Source organism: Mirounga angustirostris, unplaced genomic scaffold (assembly GCF_029215605.1).
Source record: "Mirounga angustirostris isolate CCGP_5_RB_7025 unplaced genomic scaffold, mMirAng1.0.hap1 SCAF_1, whole genome shotgun sequence".
NCBI lineage: Eukaryota > Metazoa > Chordata > Mammalia > Carnivora > Phocidae > Mirounga > Mirounga angustirostris.
This window is the reverse complement of record NW_026991709.1, coordinates 157,249,477-157,269,515: the sequence shown is the minus strand read 5'-3', so window position 1 is coordinate 157,269,515 and position 20,039 is coordinate 157,249,477. Positions and strand designations below refer to the sequence as shown.

The following is a 20,039-nucleotide window of genomic DNA, read 5'->3' as shown; positions in this document are numbered from 1 at the left end:
TTTGTTTGAAAATGAAATAAGTTCACAACTCCTCTGAGGCAGCCAAAACCCTTAGTCATCTGGCCATATTCTGTCTTCATAGCCTCTTTTCCTAAAATAGGCCTCCCCCCAGGCCCTAGACTCCAGCAGCTCCACCTCGCCATCCCAAGAAGCTGCCACAAGTGCCGTGATGTTCGCTCCACTTCAGTGGACACTGTGCGAGCACTCTGTAGGTTGGGATAGTTTACGTGTAGTCTTCATAACCCCTGTGAGGCGGGTGTCATTCCCACTTTACAGAAAAGGAAAAGGAGACCCGGAAAGAATAAATAAGGCACATGGCCAGTAGGGTCTGAGCTAGAGTTGGGCTCCAGAGTCCAAGCTCTGCCCACCCTGCTTCGTGGCCTCCACGCCTTGGATGGCAGTGCCTCGGCCTGCACACCCTCCTGCTCTGCTCTGTGGCCCCTACCATTTGTCAAGACCCAGTCACCTCAAATGCTACCCACCTCTTGAAATCTTTTTTCTCTCCTCTCAAGAGGTACACTGTTTCCTCTGCTTCTAGAACACTCCATGGCACTAGCACTGGTTTTATTTTGCCCTTTGTTAGGACAGCTGATTGTTTACACATCCCTACCAAGTCACAAGCTTGTAGCTGCCTAGAACCGTGCTTCCCCTCTGTGTGTCCCTGTGGTGCTGAGTTTCAGCAGTGGGAGGTTAGGCCAAGAGGAAGGTGGTGGTATTTTTTAATTTGTCTTGTTTTCCCACCTGACACATACGTGCAGGTCTGTGATCTTACTGACTCTGGCTAAGCCGTTGAGTTGTCAGCAAGGTGGTGCCACCTCCAGGCTTCACTTGTGCTCTTGATTTAGGGTCATTTGCTTGGTTCTTTTGGGCCTCAGTTTCTCAGTAGTAAAATGAGAGGAATTGGTTTTGGTGATCTGTTGAGAGAGTTTCCAACTCTAAATGTCATAGGGTTCCAGTTTTTATAGTAGTAGCTAAGTACAGATAATTGGTACAAATTTTTAGCAATTGAACTTTTAAGGGGCTGTTTAACACTGAATTTGACTTAGTTTTCCCAGCAACCCTGTGTAGTGGGTGAAGAAACAGGCCCAGAGTTAACTTGTCAAGGTTATGTGTCTTCTACACAACTGATGGGGAACTTGCTGTGTCCTTTTAAATGCAGTTTGCTTTCAAATTTATTTCCTTGTGTCAGGGAGGAAGAATTTTTTTCTGCCCTTCAAGGTTGTTCTAGCTGGACTAAATTAAATTGACGTGAGACAGATTAAGAGAAAATAAAATTTAATTTCATATGTATGGAAAAGCCACACAGACATGAGATTCCAGAGACAGGTAAAATGAAGTATATATGTCATCCTGAGCTAAAGAGAAGGGTGGGTAGGGACCTGGGACTTTCAGAGGGAAGGAAAGCATCTCATAGGAAAATGAAAACAAGTAAATGTTTGGTGAACAAGTGTTTGCTGGCCCACAGAAACAATGGGACACAGAGCAGACTTTGATCAAACAGGCCTTGCTAGGTCCTCCCCGTCCGCCATACCTAGTTTGTATCATAATGTAGTTATCTGTGGTGGTAGCTTTTTTCCTGGAGCATGTCCTCCATCTAAATTCTTTTAGACAGTAGGCAGAGGGATGTCAAAGTTTATTCCCGAGTCTTTTGGGCCTTGATTGTTTCCAGCTGGCATAATCTGCCTGCCAGAAAGGCCTGCCTTGGGGGCAGCCTGCCTTGGCCCCTACATTTGTGATGCTGCCCTAAGGCGTATTGTATCTGTCCCTGGCCAGTGGCCGGAGCATGGGCATGCATTGTCTTATGATTCCAATGGGAGGAAATGTCAGCACTGGGTTCTTGGGAATCCTCAGGTTTACCACTCATCGGTCTTTTTGTTCCAGGGTGCTGTGCCAGGTTCTCTGCCCGTAGCAGCCTCTACATTCACTCCAAGAAACACCTGCAGGACGTGGGTGCTCCGAAAAGCCGTTGCCCGGTGTCCAGCTGTAACAGACTCTTCACCTCCAAGCACAGCATGAAGGCGCATGTGGTCCGACAGCATAGCCGGCGCCCAGGTCTGCTCGGTTCACTTCTCTCTTAGGACACTGCAAAGATGTGTACGCTTGACATGTGTCAGAGAAGCCAAAGCATGTCCTTCCTTTCTCTGCCCTCTTCAGAAGTTGTCTGGTTATAGGTTAAATTAATTGAGCACAGTGAAGTCTTACTGGCCCATGGACCATGGCTGCCAAGCCTAGTGGCATCTTTTGGACTCTTCTGCCACTTCTTGCCTCTGACCCTTAATTCCTCCCTTGTCTCTGAAGTGCTTCCCTTGAGGAGCATTCAGTTATTTGTTTGTTTACTTATTTATTTTTAGTGTTTTACTTGGCTTTTCCTAGCATATGTCTCCCAGGTCTGTCTCCCTCTGTGACCTTTGTCCTGAATTCTGAGCCTGCCCCTCCCTTGTTTCTGTCTTCACTCCTCTCTCTGTCCGGTTGTGCAGAGCAGTGTTTCACCTTGTGAGCGGGGGCGGGGCTTGAGGGCCTGGGTAGGGGAAGGGGGTGAGGGAACCACAGCCGTAGTCTGGAGCGGGGATTCTGGGCACGTGAAGGCCTGGTCATCTGGCTGCATGGTGGCAAAGGACTGACGGTCTGCCTCTCGAGACTGCACGCACAGCCCTATGGGTAGACTGTTGAGGGGTCTGGGTGGCTCTGTGGTGCCTCTGCCTTGGAGCTCACACCACCCTGCTGTCTGGGGTGCTGTGGGGTTGCTCCTGGCCGGGGAAGTCCTTGCTAGCCTTACGGTCACTTGAGCATGCTGCCTCCCTGCCACCTGGGTGATAGGCAGCACCAGCCCTGGGGGCACAGCTACTTCCCGGTGGGGGGTTCCAGGCGACGCACAGGTCCTCAAGCTTCGGTTTCCTCATCTTTTTTTTTTTTTTTTTTTTTTAATTTGAGAGAGAGAATGAGAGAGAACGCACGCGAGGGGGGAGGGTCAGAGGGAGAAGTGGACTCCCCGCCAAGCAGGGAGCCCGATGTGGGACTTGATCCCGGGACTCCAGGATCATGACCTGAGCCAAAGGCAGTCGCTTAACCAGCTGAGCCACCCAGGCGTCCCTCGGTTTCCTCATCTTTAAAACACGGATTAGAGGGGCGCCTGAGTGGCTCAGTCGGTTAAGCGTCTGCCTTCAGCTCAGGTCATGATCCCAGGGTGCTGGGATCAAGCCCCGAATCCGGCTCACTGCTCAGCGGAGAGCCTGCTTCTCCCTCTCCCTCTGCCTGCCACTCTATCTGTGCTCTCTCTCTTATCTCTCTGTCAAATAAATAAATAAAATCTTTAAAAAAAAAATAATAATGGCTAACATTTATAAAAAAAATAAAAATAAAAAAAACACTAAAACACGGAGTAGAATTTGTGTAGTTTTCTGAAGGAAATGTCCTTCCTCTGGCTTCTTCCCACCTTGTTATAGATGTGGTCACCTCACTCCTTTGGCTCTAACGTAATTGCCATTTCGCTGGGATTTAAGAAGCTGCCCTTCTGAACTCTAGATGTTATGAGGACTCCTGTGAGAGGCTGTCCCCTCAACTCACAGAGTCCAGTCAAGAGCTGTAGGCTGGTGTTGAGAGGCCATCAGGGGTCGGGTTGCTACTTCTGTCTCTAGAACTTAGCCCTCACCACTCCTGGCTCTGAGCTGGCACTGTGGGATACCGTGCACCTGGGCCTCTTTGCTCTTCTTCCTTTTCTGGCTTGGCTCATTCAGAAGTCAGCGACAGCATCATTCATTCCACAGGAGTTTCCTTAGACTCTGTCTCCATGTGAGAGCCTCTTAGGGGCTCTGTAGTGCCTGTGTTTCCCAGGCCCTGAGTTTATAATGTGCCATTGACTGACTTGTGTGTCAATTCTCCCCTGCTTGTGGTCAGAGGTGGATAACTAATATAGTGTCCCAGCGCTAGCCTCGTGAGAAACGGGTGCTTGGGGACCTGCATTGTTGTGGACTGACGCTGCCAGGGGCTCTGCCAGGCCCTGGATTGGCTGTTGGAGTCCCCTCACGGTGGTCCTGGGGCAGGGGCATGTTCACTGCTCTGTTTTTGATGAAGCTGAGGTGGAAAGGAGAGGGATTTGTCTGAGGTCCCATACACTGAGAAGTGCTGGAGCGAGGTCACGATTGTAACCTTGGTCTAGATGCTCTATTAATTAACATTTAATGATTTCTGAATATCTCGACAATAGCAGGTGTCCAGTAAATATCTGTGATTTCAGCACTAAATAGGAAATTTGTGAACAAATTGGTATCCACACCGAGATTATTATTAATTTTTTATCCCTATGAAATTCTCAAGATAGTCAAAGGAATTTTTGGAAGGTTTTGTAAAAGAGACACTTTTCCATTCTTAATTTCTGAATCTCTGCCATTTTTTTAAGTTGTTTTATTGGTTCTCAGATACTTAGTGAAGAAGCAATAATATATCGATACTATTTTTAAATTTCAAAGTAGTTTGACAGCTAAAGAAGATAATATTTGGGATTTGGTTATTAATTTATTTTGGGAGGGTCTGTAGTGGATTTCTTTCATAGGTTTGCATTAGAACTATTAACAGGCACTCTGAGCTGGTGTCCACCACTGGAAAGTATGAGTTTGGGATTAGCTAACAGTTGGTGTAGAAGGAATAGAGCCAGAGAACTGAGAGAGCCTTTTCCCTCTGGCCGGGCACTGGCATTTTCTAGAAGCTTCAGCTACAAATTTCTTGGGAAGGATTAACTTCAGGGCCTTGTTTGGCTCCCTTACCCAAATACTTTGTATTCTCATCTTCCTGTTTACTTGGTGCTTTAAGAGTCCTAGGATTTGGGATGATTGATTGGGTGTACTGGTGTATAAATCTCTGACTTGAATATTCATTGAAATTTTTTAACATTTTATTTTTAAGTAATTTCTACACCTAACGTGGGCTCGAACTCACAACCCCAACCGAGATCAAGAGTCATGTGCTCCACCAACTGAGGCTGGCACCCCTCAATGAAATTTTGTAAAAGTATGTTAATGCTCATTATTCCTTCAAGGGTAGTCTGTTCACGTTACTTAATTGAATAACAGAGAATCAAATATTAGAAGAGTGATGGGAACAACTGAGGCTGAATGAACAATTAAGACTAAAGAGGGATTTACTAAATTATTTTTGCTATAATCATTAAGTGCTGCTTAGGGGCCAGGCGCTGGTGCCTGGTGCTGAAGGGACATTGTGGGTCAGATAGACTCCCTACCCTCAGGATGATCATGGCCTAGGGGGAGGAAGGAGTGTTGGAGGTTGCAAATATAGTGGTTGGGGGAGCCCATCAGGAGAAGCTCCATGGAGGGGACATAGCTCCAGAGTGCCTGGGGCCTGATGGTCTTAGTTCTCTGTAGTCCTAGGGTTGGGACCTTGAGCCAGGGCCTTGATCCCAGAGCATGCCAGACAGGACAGTTTTTTTTTTTCCCCCACTGATCATCCCCAGATGACTCAAATTTGTTTTGGAATGGCAGCTAGTTGTGAAGTGGGGCATAGATTTTGATGAGACATGAGCTGACACCAGCCGATTCCAAAAATATCCCAGAGCCAGAGTTCAGCTTGTGTCTGACTTCTGAAGACTTGCGTTCTGTGGAAGGTTTTACGGGCTTCCGAGTGCAGTTCTTGTTGTGTAGCAGAAAGGGCATAGGGTTTGAAGCCAGAAAGACATGGATTTAAGTCTTGCCTCTTTCTATTACCAGCTGATGTGACTTTAGGAAATGTTATTTAGACTCTCAGGTCATTTCCTATCTGGAGAAATCCCTGTGAGCTCAAGGATTTGTAATAGTGTCTGTAGAATGCCTGATAGGTTATCAAGCAATGCCTTTCTTCAGTGTGTGGCCACCTTTGATGCACCAGGCAGCAGGGGCAGGAGGAGTAGATGTTGATGTTACCTTGAAGGGTTGCTTGCTACATAATGTCTCAGCACAAACAAAACTTCCGAGTCTGCTAAAGTGCATAAAACAACTGGAGTGTTCATTTCTCTTTCAGATCTCTTCCCTCAGCTTGGAGCTCCGAGTTCTCTTACGCACAGCAGTGAGCTTGGCAGCCCAGGCCAAAGTGAGCTCAACAACATAGACCTGGCAGCGCTCTTCTCTGATGCACCCGGTGATGGTGGTAGTGCGGCGGGGGCCTCAGATGAGGCGCTGAACTCTGGAATCCTGACTATTGATGTTACTTCTGTGAGTGCTTCACTCGGAGGGAACCTTCCTGCTAATAATAGTTCCTTGGGGCCCATGGACCCGCTGGTGTTGGTGGCCCACAGTGACATCCCTCCAAGCCTGGATAGCCCTCTTGTTCTTGGCACTGCAGCCACAGTTCTTCAGCAGAGCAGCTTCAGTGTGGACGACGTGCCGACTGTAAGCGCAGGAGCATTAGGCTGTCTGGTAGCTCTGCCTGTCAAGAACTTGAGTCCGGATCCACAGGCTTTGACCTCGGGTGGTCATTTAGCAGACAACACCACCACACTGACCTCTCCGAGCCCCCCACCTGGAAACACCGGTGGCCCGGAATTGCTGGCTCCAATCAAAGTGGAACCAGACTCGCCTCCTGGCCCCGACACCGTGAGGCAGCAAGACCGGAGCCGAGGGGTGCCCAGGTCGGTGTTCTGCAGCCCTGCGGAAAAGCACAGTCCTCAGAAAGACACGGGGCTCAGTGCGGGGACCGGCAACTTTTATTTGGTATGAAGTGCTCTATTCAGTCACCACCGCGTAACTCGCTTCTCTTACACTCGGTTTTGAGGATGTTCTGGATTAATCGTTCATGTGCAGACATTTCTTACTGGTTTGCGAAAAGATGGAGCCCTGGACTACAAGTCTGGAAATCTGAATTCTGATCTTGAGTCTGGAACTGACTAGGTTTTACGACCTTGAGGAAATCACTTATCCTGTCTGAGCCTTAAGTTCTCATTTATTTCTAAAATGAGGGGGTTTGGCTAGATGATTTCTAAGGTCCTTTTGAGTTCTGTGATTCTGTGATGATATGTTTCTTTTCTTGAAAAAAAAAAGGGGGGGGGCGTATTTCATAATGTTGAGATGTTCTGCCTTTGTGCTTTTCACGGAATAACAGGTCCTTAGACTTAGTAATGGCCAGAGGAAGAGGAATCGTGACATCAGGTTTAATGGAAACTTTAAAACCATGCGGTTTGTGAGCTTTTCTTTCTGGAGGGTTATAAGAGTACTTCTCCAATTTTGAGGCTCGACAGTTAATATACTTTAATTATATTTATGTCAGTTAATACATTTAATATAATTTAATTTAAAATTATTTAATTAAAGATTCTTGGGGGAGAGTCTGATTATTTCCTCAGTCTCAGATGGGAATGATCAAATAGGTTTTTTCTTTGTGGCACAGGTTAAATTTGATGGTGATATTTATATTGTTCAAAATGTTAAATCTTATTTTACCACAGTTTTTTTTTTTTTAAAGTTAAATCCTTTGAATTTGAATCAGTTGTGAGGGATGTGGTAACCCATCTACCATGAGCCTTTCAGTCTGAGAGAAGCACAGTCTGTCGTACCTTTTCTGATGGCTCCCACTTGTCAGTGGCATAGCCATACTTGGCAGCCTTTGCTTAGGTGGCCAGAGGGGGAGATGGCCGAGGCTCAGAGGTCAGTGGGGAGGCAGGGCCTGTGTGGAGGGCCTTGGTGCCTTGGGAAACCATAGTTCCTTGGTGCCACTGCATCTCCAGAGCCATAACTGTGGGTGGAGGCAGGACGAGCCGCCATGACCTTGATCCTGACTCCTTGTTCATTTTCTCGCTAGCTGTGTGACGTTGGGCTGCCTCGATTCTCTGAGCACAGATGGTGTGTGGTGAATGGGTTACAGGTATGCCACAAGCTGTTGAGGGATGTTCTTTTTCTTTTTGTAGTGGTAAGCATTAAGCTGTTTTTCTCATCAAACGTTCACAAATTTACAGAAGTGAAGTCCCATTTGAATGGGACTGTTTGGCTCCCTCCGTAACCTTTCTGAATTCAGTAATGTAGTTCTTGTTTTGGTGTATATAACTTTTGAGTCCAGCACCTGCCACCAGAGCGGCCTCTGTAGTGGGTATATGAAATAGGACCTCCCTGGGTCTGCCGTACAAGTGTTGTGTGGCATGTTCTGGAGAATGTTGAGAAGTGCTGCAGTTAATTAATCCTGAACCACCAAGGGAAGGCTGGTTGTTTCAGACAGCAGAGAAGTATGTAACTCCTTTTATAACAGTTTCTGTGTAAAGTATTTTAATATGTTTTAGACTTTGGAGGAATAAACTTTGCTTCTCTGGATAATAAAATTATGTATATTGTTCCAACTCTCATTCTGTTTAGTTGTCACTATAATTGGATGTAACATTTGATTCTCCGTGAACCTTTGCTGGAGATCCTCAAAGATTATTGGACTCTATCTACTCTGTTCAGGAGGCAGACTTAGTACATTTCCGTAGTTCCCTTGCTACCCTTCCTTTACTATTTGGAACGAGTGACTGACACACTTTTCTTTGGTCTCAGGAAAGTGGGGGCTCAGCAAGAACTGATTCCCGAGCCATTCAACTAGCCAAGAAAAAAAAGCAGAAAGGAACTGGGAGCAACGCAGGTGAGGCTGTGTGTGCTGGGGGATTGAGGGATCTGAGTCACCCTGGGCCTTAATTAAGGACAGAAGAAACACGCAGAATAGGTGTTTCTATGTTCTTTGTGTTACTTTTATGTTCAAAATGCCCTTTATCAACTCCTTATTTTATGTGAACTTAAGAAAAAATTACCAGCAAAATTTCCAGCATCAGTATGAACATGTTTTATTTATCTAAAAACAGCTGTGCAAAAGTTAGTGGACACAGACTTCAATGTCTGCTGCCTAGCAGGCTGCTAGGACAAAGAACAGATTGGCCAGGTGTCAGAAGAGCAGAGGTGCGAACCTGATGCTAACTGGCCACTGGCCCCTGACCTTGGCATTAGGAAGAGCCTGGGGACATGGGTGGCACATGGCATTGTGGATATCCAGTTCTGAGTTCTGTTGAAATCTTGTCATTTTAAAATGTCAGCAATTTTTTTGGAATTTTTAAAAAACACTCATTGGACCAAACCAGACCTAGTATGTGGCCTCGTGTACCTATCTGTCCGTCCATCCAGAAAGTGGAATAGAGGGATGCAGTGCTTAAAGAGACTGTGGTAATCCTTTTGTAAAGGTAATGGTGATTTCTTCTAATACCATTTTCTGCATATTTCATATGTCTCTTTATCTAAAATTTGTTTGAATAGTAGTATCAAAGGGTAGGGTGCCTGGGTGACTCAGTTGGTTAAGTGTCCAACTCTTGGTTTCAGCTCAGTTCATGAACTCACGGGTGGCGGGATCGAGCCCTGAGTCAGGCAGTGCGCTCAGCAGGGAGTCTGCTGGAGATACTCTCTCTCTTCCTCTCCTTCTGCCCCTCCTCCCACACGCATGTGTGTGCTCACTCTCACATGCTCTCTCTGAAATAATAAATGTTTTTTAAAAAAAAATAGTGATTTCTATAATCAGAGAAAATGTACAATGAATTGTACAACGCAATGTAGGGTTAGCAGTACAGTTTTATGTCTTTCTGTTCTTAATATCATGGCTTCTTTAACTCCCTCTTTTCTGTTAATCAGTTTTTGTAAAGCAGATATTGCCCTATAACGGATGTCGTTCATGCTCATGTTCACTGTGACGCGAGAAGGGTTCAGGGCAGTTCAGAAAGTGTCCAGATGGCACTTGTAGAGATAATAAAAGAAGGTGTGTGTTGGGGGGAGAGGAGGTATGTAGAGTGAAAGAATTCAGCACAGACTAGGCAAAGTCTGTGAAGGAAGCCAGATGCCTTTAACCTGATAGGATAATCTCCATTTGAAGGAAGAACACTGAGCATTCAGGTATATAGGTATATAGTACATGTCACATTGATTGCATTGCTTTGGGGTGGCCTCTGTAGAGGTGGTTTTATTTATTTTTAATTGTTCTTAGAAATATTTCAGCATTATCTTTTAATAAGGTCGCTTAAAAAACATAGTCATATGCTATTATCACTTCTTTAAAAAATAAGTATTTCCTTAATATCTAGCAAGTGTTATAATTTTCAGTTGTCTCAAATGCTGTAAATGTTTCTTATAACTCTCTGCTTAAATCAGAATCCAAGTAAGTTCCTCTTGGAACAACTCTTGGTTGATATGTTTCTTAATTATCTTTAACACGTATAGATCTGTCCCTCCATTTCTCTCCCATGTATTTGTGGAAGAAACTGGGTGGCTTGTCCTGTCGAGTTGGCCAGTCTAGATTTGCCCGATTTCATTGCTGTGCTGTAGTTTAACAGGTTCCTCTGTCTTCTGTGCTCCCTGTAAATCAGTAGTTACATTTAGCGGCTTGATCTGATTGAACTTTGATCTGGTGGGTCAGCTGTCGGGTTGACAAAAGTCATTTGCCAGTGGTGGGGTGCTCTTCCAGAGGTCCCAGACATCTGGTGGTCAGTCTGTCCTGTGTTGTTAGCAGCCATTGATGACCAGTGACTGGATTTATTAATTCCTGAGGGTTTGCAGAAGGATATTTCTCATTACTAGCTAGACTATTTCTGTAAAGAGCAGCTTCTCATCTATCTTTACCTTCAAGTACAGTCATACTGGAATGTCAGGATAAATGTCTGAATCTTTTTCTTTATCAGTTTTCAAAATAATGAACTGGTTTCTTTGCATCCTCCAGTGGTGGTCAGAGTATTTTTTATACACTCATTGATTTAAACATTTTATAGGCTTTTAAGAGGAAATAGAAATCTGGAAACTGCCACATCTCCAGCCTCCAAATGTGTATGTAGTAGAAGTATTTTCTTGTATTTATGAAGACTTACATCTTTGCCCCCCACATATCTTTCTTGAAAAGCCCTCTTGAAGTCTTGTCATCAGCCAAGAGATAGAGGAATAATCCCTTTTCCAGAATCTTTGGGGCCAACTCTATTCCGCCCCCCCCCCCCCCGCCATGCCATTTTATTTTACTAGAATTTCAGACTTTTTCAGACTTGCGGAAAAAATGATTCCCTAGTTGGCCATACTCTGTGAATATTGTTACTTGTTCATGTTTTCCAGCTGTAGAACCCTTCACCCAATCTCCCCTCATATTACCATCTCCCACAGTCATAGCGTGTTTACCCAAGCTAAGGAGTGATTACCGCCGCAGTCCTAGGGAGTGGACTGCAGACTTTATCTGGATTTGACCAGCACTCCCCACTGGTGTCCTTTTGCTGATCCTGTCTGGGGCCCCAGGCTGCACTTGGTTGTCACAACTCCTTAGTCTCCTACTGTCTGGGTCTGGTCCTCAGCCTTCCTGGCCCTTCATGATACATTTGCAGAGTGCTGGTCCTTTACTCTGCTTGGGCCTATCTGATGCTTTTTTGATTAGGCTGAGGTGATGGATTTTTTTGGAGCCAGAAGTGAGGTACCCATCTCATTGCGTCTTATTGGGGTCCATGCAATAAACATATTACAGGTGATGTTAACCATTATCACTGGGTTAAGGCGTTGTCTGCCAGATTTCTCCATCATGAAGTTCCTGTTTTTCCTTTTACAGTGAATAAATATTTTTTTTGAGGTAGATACTTTGGGGTGGTGTGCAAATCTCAGGGATCTGCAAGATGACCCTGTCTTCTGACACCAGCTACAAAAGTTCGAGGGTCTCTGAGACCACTCTTAGGTTCACTAATTCTCTAGGAGGGTTCAGAACTCAGTTATAGATTATTGGAGTGAAAGGATATAGAATAAAGTCAGCCAAGGGAAGAGGAGGGGCATAGGGTAGGCTCCAGGGAGGTTCCTAGTGTGAAGCTTCCCATCAGCCTCTCCTTGGAGTTGTAGACAATGCTAACTTCTCCCATTGTGTGACAGTATACATGAAGTATTGGCAACCAGGGGAGCTCACCTCGGCCTTCATGTCCAGACATTTATCAGTTGTGATTGCACAGATGGCTGCTTGTTCATGAGGCTGACTTAGTCTTCAGCCCCTCTGAAGGACAAGCTGACACTGTGACCCAAGACCTACACTGGAAGTCACACTGTTAGACTCTGTGGAGTAGCTGAGAACTCCCAGGTAAACAGACACGCTTGCCAGGTAGGACTTTCCAAGGACCTTGTGATTTCTTCTCAGGAGCCAGAGGCAAAGGCCAGACTTGACCTTGGGCAAGGTTAATCTGCCCCTGCATTCTGTACAAATACCCTGTTTCTCCTTAAACCTCCCACCAATTCAGTGCTTAAGGGTAGATTTTGTTACTGTGATGTGCTAGTGGTGATTTTTTTCCCCCTTATTCTTGTACATTTATTAGACAACTTCTGTAAAGAAAAGCTGTCTCTTCTTCCTCATTTATTCAGTTATACCAGTATGGACTCAAAGGTGGTTATCCTTTAGGCTATTATAAGGAATGTTGGACTATAATCAGTATTACCAGTATTTATTTTGCTGTTCAGATTGTTCCAGCTTTCGCCACTGGGAACTCTTTCGGTTGGAATCTTGTGCCCTTTTGACGCACCCTGGCTTTTTAGGGGAGCATTTCCCTACTTCGTGGCACCATCTGTGTTTTCCCTGCTCCAGCCCAGTATTCAGCCACTCCCCCAAGGAGCGCTGTTCCTTTTATTAGGAAAATGTATTAGAAACCAAGGTCTGGGTGCTCCTTGTGGTGGTTGCTCATTGCTACTCAGCTGTCATTGTGTCTAGGCCCTCCCAGCAGACTGCTAGGAAATATCTTCATGTACATTAACATGCTGGCTGTGTTTTGAATTCAAAATATTTTACGTTTTAGAGTGGTAATAAGGTAAGCAAGACTAAGATTTGTAACCATGCATGTGAGTATTTATATGAAAACTTATTCTATATTTCTTAACACGCCCAGTTACTACATCAGCACTTTTCAGTTAAATATATTCATTTAATATGAGTTCAGGTCAGGTGTTGGCTGGTAATTATTTTTGGCACCAAATTTAGGGGGGGAAATGTCGGTTTGGGAGCTTTTTGGGTTTCAGGATTAAAAGATTGTTGTGTAGTAAATCTAGGAACAAAGAAGTTGAAGGGAAACGACTTAGTGGAATTAAGTCACTTAAACACAGTTGGGATTTTGTTATCACTGTAGTTAAGTGCAGAGTGCACATATTGATTCTTATAAAATGTGCAATCTGAATGATTGGAAAAATAAGGTATAGGGTCTAAAATTCAAGATTATTCCCATTGGGTTGCTGTTGCATATAGAAAATAAAATTGTGCCAGTTTGTTTATCTTTAGTATTGTGGCTTATCCCCTCAAAATAAACCAAGAATATTTTCTCAACATAAAGTAAAGAGAAACTTTCATTTTTGAATCTGATAGCGAAACAAACTTTTTTTTTTTTGTAACCAACCATGAATAGATGTGTACCTTTCATGTGTCTAAGAGCTGGGGAAAGGAAAAGAACGGATAGGACTTACAGGAAGACACAGTAAACAGCAAAACCTACTGACTGCCCTTTTTCTTGACTGAGTCAAAAAGGAAAACCCAATTCTGCATTGTCTAAAAGAGGCACACCCTGGATGGAAATATTGAGGAAGGTTAAAATTTAAGACCAGATAAAACAAAACTCACAAGGGGTCAGTACTAATGTCATAGGTGTGGAATTCAAAAGAAGCAATTGGGGAGAGAAGATTTTCCCTATCTTTGGTTGCTGTTCACATGTAATCAACAGCAAGACTAAGATTTGTAACCATTCATGTGAATATTTATATGAAAACTTATAATATCAAATAGGATAAAGTAAAAACATGGAAATCTAGGAGAATTGGATAAATGAAAATTTAGCAGTATTGGAAATGGGTAATTTAACTCATTTGCAGATTAAGCACAAAAAAATTCAGATATGGAAGATGTTTACATAAAATTGATTTAATAGATCCTACTCCATAACCATGGGACGGATATTTATTGAAATTAAACTGAACAAACTAGGCCATTAGGAAAACCGTAACAAAGTTTTAGGGAGGAAAAGAACCCAACCTGGCAGTACATGCTTTTTGACACTAACGTGATAAAATAGAAAGTAAAAATTAGGGACGCTTTGGGGCGCCTGGGTGGCTCAGTCGTTAAGCGTCTGCCTTCGGCTCAGGTCATGGTCCCGGGGTCCTGGGATCGAGCCCCGCATCGGGCTCCCTGCTCAGCGGGAAGCCTGCCTCCCTCTCCCACTCCCCCTGCTTGTGTTCCCTCTCTGGCTGTCTCTCTCTCTGTCAAATAAATTTAAAAAAAATCTTAAAAAAAAAATTAGGGGCACCTGGGTGGCTCAGTCAGTTAAGTGTCTGCCTTCAGCTCAGGTCATGATCCCAGGGTCCTGGGATTCAGTCCCACATCAGGCTCTCTGCTCAGCGGAGAGTCTCCTTCTCCCTCCCCATGCTCTTGTGCTCTTGCTCTCGCTCTCCCTCCCTCTCAAATAATAAAATCTTAAAACAAAAGCAAAAAAAAAAGAAAGTAAAAATTACTTGGAAAACAACAGAACCTATTAAACTCTGGTAAAAGAAATAAAAGCTGATTATAGATAGTTATAGAAAAACTGGATCACCATCCAGTTATGAGTGTGAATTGAACAAGCAGCTTCTCTGCTTACTTTCTCCTTTGTAAAATGGTTAATAAAAGTAGCTACTCAGGATTCTTGTGGGAATTAGATGATACAGGTGAGGTGCTTAAAAGCAGTCAATGTCAGCTTCTTGTTATGTATGCAGGCAAGGGATGTGACCAGAGCCAGATGGAAGCTAAGGGAGACAAAGAGGCATATTTAGAAAAGTGGGGCACCTGGGTGGCGCAATCATTCATTAAGCGTCTGCCTTCGGCTCAGGTCATGATCCCAGGGTCCTGGGATCGAGCCCTGCGTTGGGCTCCCTGATCGGCAGGAATCCTGCTTCTACCTCTCCCACAACCCCCTGCTTGTGTTCCCTCTCTGGCTGTCTCTCTCTCTGTCAAATAAATTTAAAAAATCTTAAAAAAGAAATTTAGGGGCTCCTGGGTGGCTCGGTCAGTTAAGCGTCTGCCTTAAGCTCAGGTCATGATCCCAGGGTGCTGGGATCAAGCACCGCATTGGGCTCCCTGCTCAGCAGGAAGCCTGCTTCTCCCTCTCCCACTCCCCCTGCTTATTTTAAGATGGAAAAAGAACATGCCTAAGGAGAGTCAGATCCAGATTTTGACACTTGATTGTGCAACCTATTCATAATTAAAAAACCTTCTGTGTGGGCCAAACAAGACATCCTTCAGTGGATACAGCCCCTCACCTGTTAGTGTCTCCCTCCATCTGAGTGGTTTTACCAAGAGTAAAAAAGCATAAGTGAATTCCACCAATTGAGTGGAAAGTAAATAGCATGCAAACTGTATGGTAATACATTGGAGTACTTGCAGTAGAATGCATAATTTCCCATAGAAATCACATTATTCAAAAATAAGAGTAGAAACAGTTCAGGAACCCCCGAATGAAGTTAGTATTTCAGAGGCTCATGCTTACATGATGGTTATACAGAAGATTCTACTCTTCTGTGGAACATGTACATTAAATGGTATTCAAGGGCTCTGTGGAGAAGGGGAAACTCCCCATGATCTGGATACCAAAGCCTGACAAGGATAACCTCTAAAAGGAGAGCTGTAGATTGATGACTTACAAAAATACACGGGGAATGTTCTAAATAAAATACACTTATGATTTGGCAAAATATTTTAACATTCTGACCAAGTGGGGTTTAGTCCTGTAGTTTGAGAGTGATTTAATATTAGGAAGTCTGGTACTTAGGTTATGTTATTTTCTGAGTAGATTTTGTATTTATTGAAAAAATTGGTATCCGTTATTGGTAGAAGTAAGAATGTAATAAAGATTCCGTAGCCCAAACTAAGAGCCAACATCGTACTTACTGGTGACTTACCGAAGGCATTCCACATGCGCACCAGAATTGCTTTTATTCTCATTGTTACCCTTGCTGTTTAATATTGCTCTGGAGGTTCTTGCCATTGAAATCAAGAAAAATAAGAACTTGTAGGGAGGAGACAGTAACTTCAGAGATGATTTGACCGCTTATTTGAACACCGCATAGAATCAACTGAAAACTGGTTAGAACTTAAAAGACATATAACTTAAAAGACATATGTTATGTTATAACATAAACATGTAACCATCAGCAGTGTCCTGTGTGGCAGCAGTAGCTAGTTAGGAAATGCAGTGGAGAGAATAGCTCATGAACAGTAGCAAAAAATTCCAGACCAACTAGGGGGAAATTTCATAAGTGGGCAGGACATAAAGGAGGAGGAGGACACAACAAAACTTGACTGAGAGAGGAGATGATGCTCCCAGATGTCCGGACTCCGTTTTGATAGCGTCCCTGCTGAGTGCCACGCTGGGACACCACTGCTTGCATTTTGATGTGGGAGTTGGGGCGGGGGCGGAGGGAGCTTTGGATAAGCAAAAACAGTAAATCAAATGGTAAATGTGAATAAAACAAGGAAACAGGTCAGTAATGGTTTGTGGTTTTTAATGGGGTAGAGAGAGGCCTCAACAGAGGAGGAGACAACGGAGGTGAGGAAGGGAGACAGATCTGGGCAAAGTCCCTTCGAGCCTGAGGCTAGAAAGTGCTCTCAGCAGAAAGGCCTTTGTTGTCAGAGTGGGGAGGCCCAGGGGCGCCTTTTCAGAAGTGGTCAGAGAGTTGGTGGGAGGCCAGGCTAAGTTTAGGGCTACTTAGGGCCTTGGGTCATTGTTGGAACTTTGGCTTTCACTCCGAGGCAGATGGGGAGACAAAGAGGCATAATTAGAAAAGTGGGGTGCCTGGGTGGCTCAGTCATTCATTAAGTGTCTGCCTTCGGCTCAGGTCATGATCCCGGGGTCCTGGGATCGGGCCCCACATTGGGCTTCCTGCTCAGCAGGAAGCCTGCTTCTCCCTCTCCCACTCCCCCTGCTTGTGTTCCATCTCTCACTGTGTCTCTCTCAAATAAATAAAATCTTTAAAAAAAGAAAAGTGACATGATCTTTTGAAAAGGATCATTCCAGCTGCTGTTCTGAAAATAAACTGTAAGGGGCAAGGAGAGCAGGTAGGGAGTTCTTGTAGTCCCTAGTAGGAAATGACTGTGGCCACGGGCAGATGGTGGCCGCCAGTGGGAAGAGGTGGGTAAATCCTGGATCTGTCTTGAAGATGGAGTCAACAAGATTTGCTGACAGTTGTGGGGTTTGGGAGAGAAAGAGGTCATTATTGTAGACATGCTAACTCTTCCCACAGTATTTCATGCAATTCCATTTGAAATTCTGAGGGGATTTCGGAGCACTTGTGTAGGAACCTGTGGTCAGGGATTCCTGAGGATGCATGGGAAACTAGCCTGGAGGATTTGCCCTGTGTTTGTGGGGACATCTCGCAGGTGACAACCATTGAAAAACTGTGGTGGTGCTGTGCCCCTTAGGCCAGGACACAGGGACGCTCATTGATAGATAGGCCTGAGACCTACACACTCTTCTTTGTGTGTGTCAAGGTGGCTCTTCTGATTATCAGCAAATGAGTAATGGCCTTTTGGGAAAAAGACTAAAATTCCATATAGGATAAAGAAGATGAGAGGTTTCAGGTTTTTTAAAAGCATGGAAAGTTGTCTGGATAGCCAGCACTCGTTTTGTCCCCATTAGTGCTTTCCATGGTTTAGCTCGTGTTTCATCTTCACAACAGCTCCCTAAGGTAGAGATTTACCTCCAGCCTGCTCTACAGCTGGGCCGCCAGAAACCTTCCCCCCCAGTGCACTCACTGCTCAGAGGGTACTGATGCCGGGAGCGGAGCAGAGGCACAGGCCTTGGAGATCAGTGGACACTGAAAGGTTTTAAATGAGCATACACAGCATGAAATGAGAGGAAAGATGAATGCCTCCGTAGAAAAATGGGGACGGGACATGCACAGGCGCTGTGCAGAAGGCCGCCGACAAGTGAAGCAGAGGGGTGTGTTTGGTGCTCAGAGGCAAGGAAACCCAGAGCCCACATGGGTGCGCATGGAACGTGGGGATGCAGTGTGACATTTCTGGATGGTCACTTAATAGCATTTGCAAGAGCCAGAAGATACGCATAACGTTCAGTCGTGAAAGGACTGTGTTGTAACATCTCACGGAAATACCCGGGGATCTGCGTAAACAGGCATGCGCTGCTGCTCAGTGCCGAACTGTGTATTCCTAGATAGTTATCGCTCATGTCTACCAGGAAAGCTGCACACTTGGTGCATAGTTTTGGTAAGTCCCGCATTAGTGAGAAACGCTGGGTGTGGTATTGGTAGACACAAATGTGTATTTGCCCAGAAACAAAAATGGTAGAACACATACCCTTGCAGGGTTAGTGGTTTTTTTCTGAGTGTTAAGATTGAGTTTTTAAATTATTTTTCATCATTTTTATTTTCTGTGTTTGAAAATCCATGAACTACGTAATTATAAAATACATATTAACCCCCCATTTAAGTAGTGGGGACCGGAACAGCTGTCCCCTCTGCCCCACCCCCACCCCAGGATGGAGTGTACCAATGGAGGTTTTTGGATTGTACCTGGGGCACTTGGGTGGGCTCTCCAGCTGCTTCACCTGTAAACTGAGACAGGAATAGTCTGGAATTGGTTTCCCTTCCTAGAAAGGGGTGAAGAGAGCAGCGGGGCACAGGCAGGGGCCAGGCAGCATGGGGTGGGCCCCTCTGTGGCTCCTTTAGCATCGCCAGCTTGTCCAGCACTGGAAGATGGGCATGCAGATGGAGGGGAAGGCGATACACCTGCTTGGTGCCACTGGCCGGTCTGTGCCACTGGAATGTTTGACTAACTGGGTTGGATTGAGCCATGAAATTAAGGCAGTGATCTATTTTTTATAAAATGTGTATATATATATATTTTTTTTTTTTAATTTTTTTTCTCATATTAAAGCAAAAATCTTTGGACATCTCTCACCAGGCTCCTCCCATTTCTTCCTGTTGCTACCATGCTGAGAGCAGAAGGGCCACACTGAGGGAGACAGGAGGGAGGCCCCTGTGCAGGCTGTCTGTTAACTGGGCAGCGGCAGCAGTTGTAACTGTTTTCCTAGAAGAGAATTCTGGGAACATTGACATAGGCACTCCTGAAAGAGTGGAGTATGACCTTGAGTGTCATGAGGCTCCCCAGTGGGGTGGATGGGGAGTTTGGGCTGCAACTGGAGAAGACCCTCCCTGGGCGTGGGAAAATGTGGGGCTTTTTCACCGCCCATGGACTCCGTTTAGGCACCCTGGATGGCAGGTGGGGCCTGTGATGGCGAGCCAAATGGATTGCAGCCTGTGGGGAGGCCCTCCGTTTGTCTTTGCTTTAGGTACTAGGTGATTTTGCTCTAGCTGCCCATGGTAGCTCCCTCTGCGCTGCTGACCTTCACCTGCCCAGGCTTAGCCCCTGCTGGCTAGGGTACACACAGCACGTTTGCCTGGAGCAGCTGTTCATGCCGTGAGCCTCCTGGCAGTACACTCGTGGCCAAGGCCACAGCCATCTCTGGTCATTGCTCCCATGGGGCCGAGTTTCCTTGTGGTCCCCGGACTGGAGCTGTGCTTTTGAGGACTGGCATAGCCAGAGATCTCCCAAAGCAGGGTACAGGGGCTTGGTGGCGGCCAACTTCCTGGTAGTTGTGCTGGTGGAGAAATGTGACCTCCTATCCCTGAATCCGCTCTGAGTTGAGGTGTCCTGCCCCGGGACAGTGAGCAGGTGATAAGGATTTTCTCCGTCCTGGTCCTCTAGGCCCGCCCTTTCCTGACAAGCCGCTGTCACTTACTTTGGTTTCTGTTAGCTTTATGCCTGCCCGGCGCTGTTCCCTGCTGGAGTGCATGTCTCGCTTCCTTTATGTCTCCTTGGTAGGCGCCTGTTCCCCTGCAGGTCCTCCCACCTCCCTATCAAGTGAGCGTGAAAGTCTGACTCTGGCAGTCTGCTGAGAGCCCTCCCTGGCAGGTCCCTAGCCCTGGTGAGGAGGAGGCCTTTGTTCATGAAAGATGTGATTGGCTTGGCCACACATTCGCGAGCTGTGCTGCCATGTGAGGCCATTCGTGGTGACAGTGCCAAGC

The 20,039-nt window shown here is 45.4% G+C and overlaps 1 protein-coding gene across 11 annotated transcripts in view; it reads left to right on the top strand.

The window, feature by feature from the left end:
• Nucleotides 1-20,039, top strand: part of ZXDC (ZXD family zinc finger C) — an 82,877-nt gene that overhangs the window by 7,954 nt on the left and 54,884 nt on the right. For 8 of the 11 annotated variants that reach the window (XR_008505096.2, XM_054504537.2, XM_045904183.3 and 5 more), the window contains exons 5-8: nucleotides 1,882-2,052; nucleotides 6,007-6,695; nucleotides 7,780-7,842; nucleotides 8,505-8,589. Coding sequence is in view for 10 of the 11 variants with exons in the window: in XM_054504537.2 (XP_054360512.1) it covers nucleotides 1,882-2,052; nucleotides 6,007-6,695; nucleotides 7,780-7,842; nucleotides 8,505-8,589 (1,008 nt within the window). In the remaining variant the exon portion in view is untranslated. The remainder of the gene's footprint in view (nucleotides 1-1,881; nucleotides 2,053-6,006; nucleotides 6,696-7,779; nucleotides 7,843-8,504; nucleotides 8,590-20,039) is intronic. The other 3 variants (XM_045904184.3, XM_045904186.3, XM_064590996.1) reach the window with 1 other exon arrangement.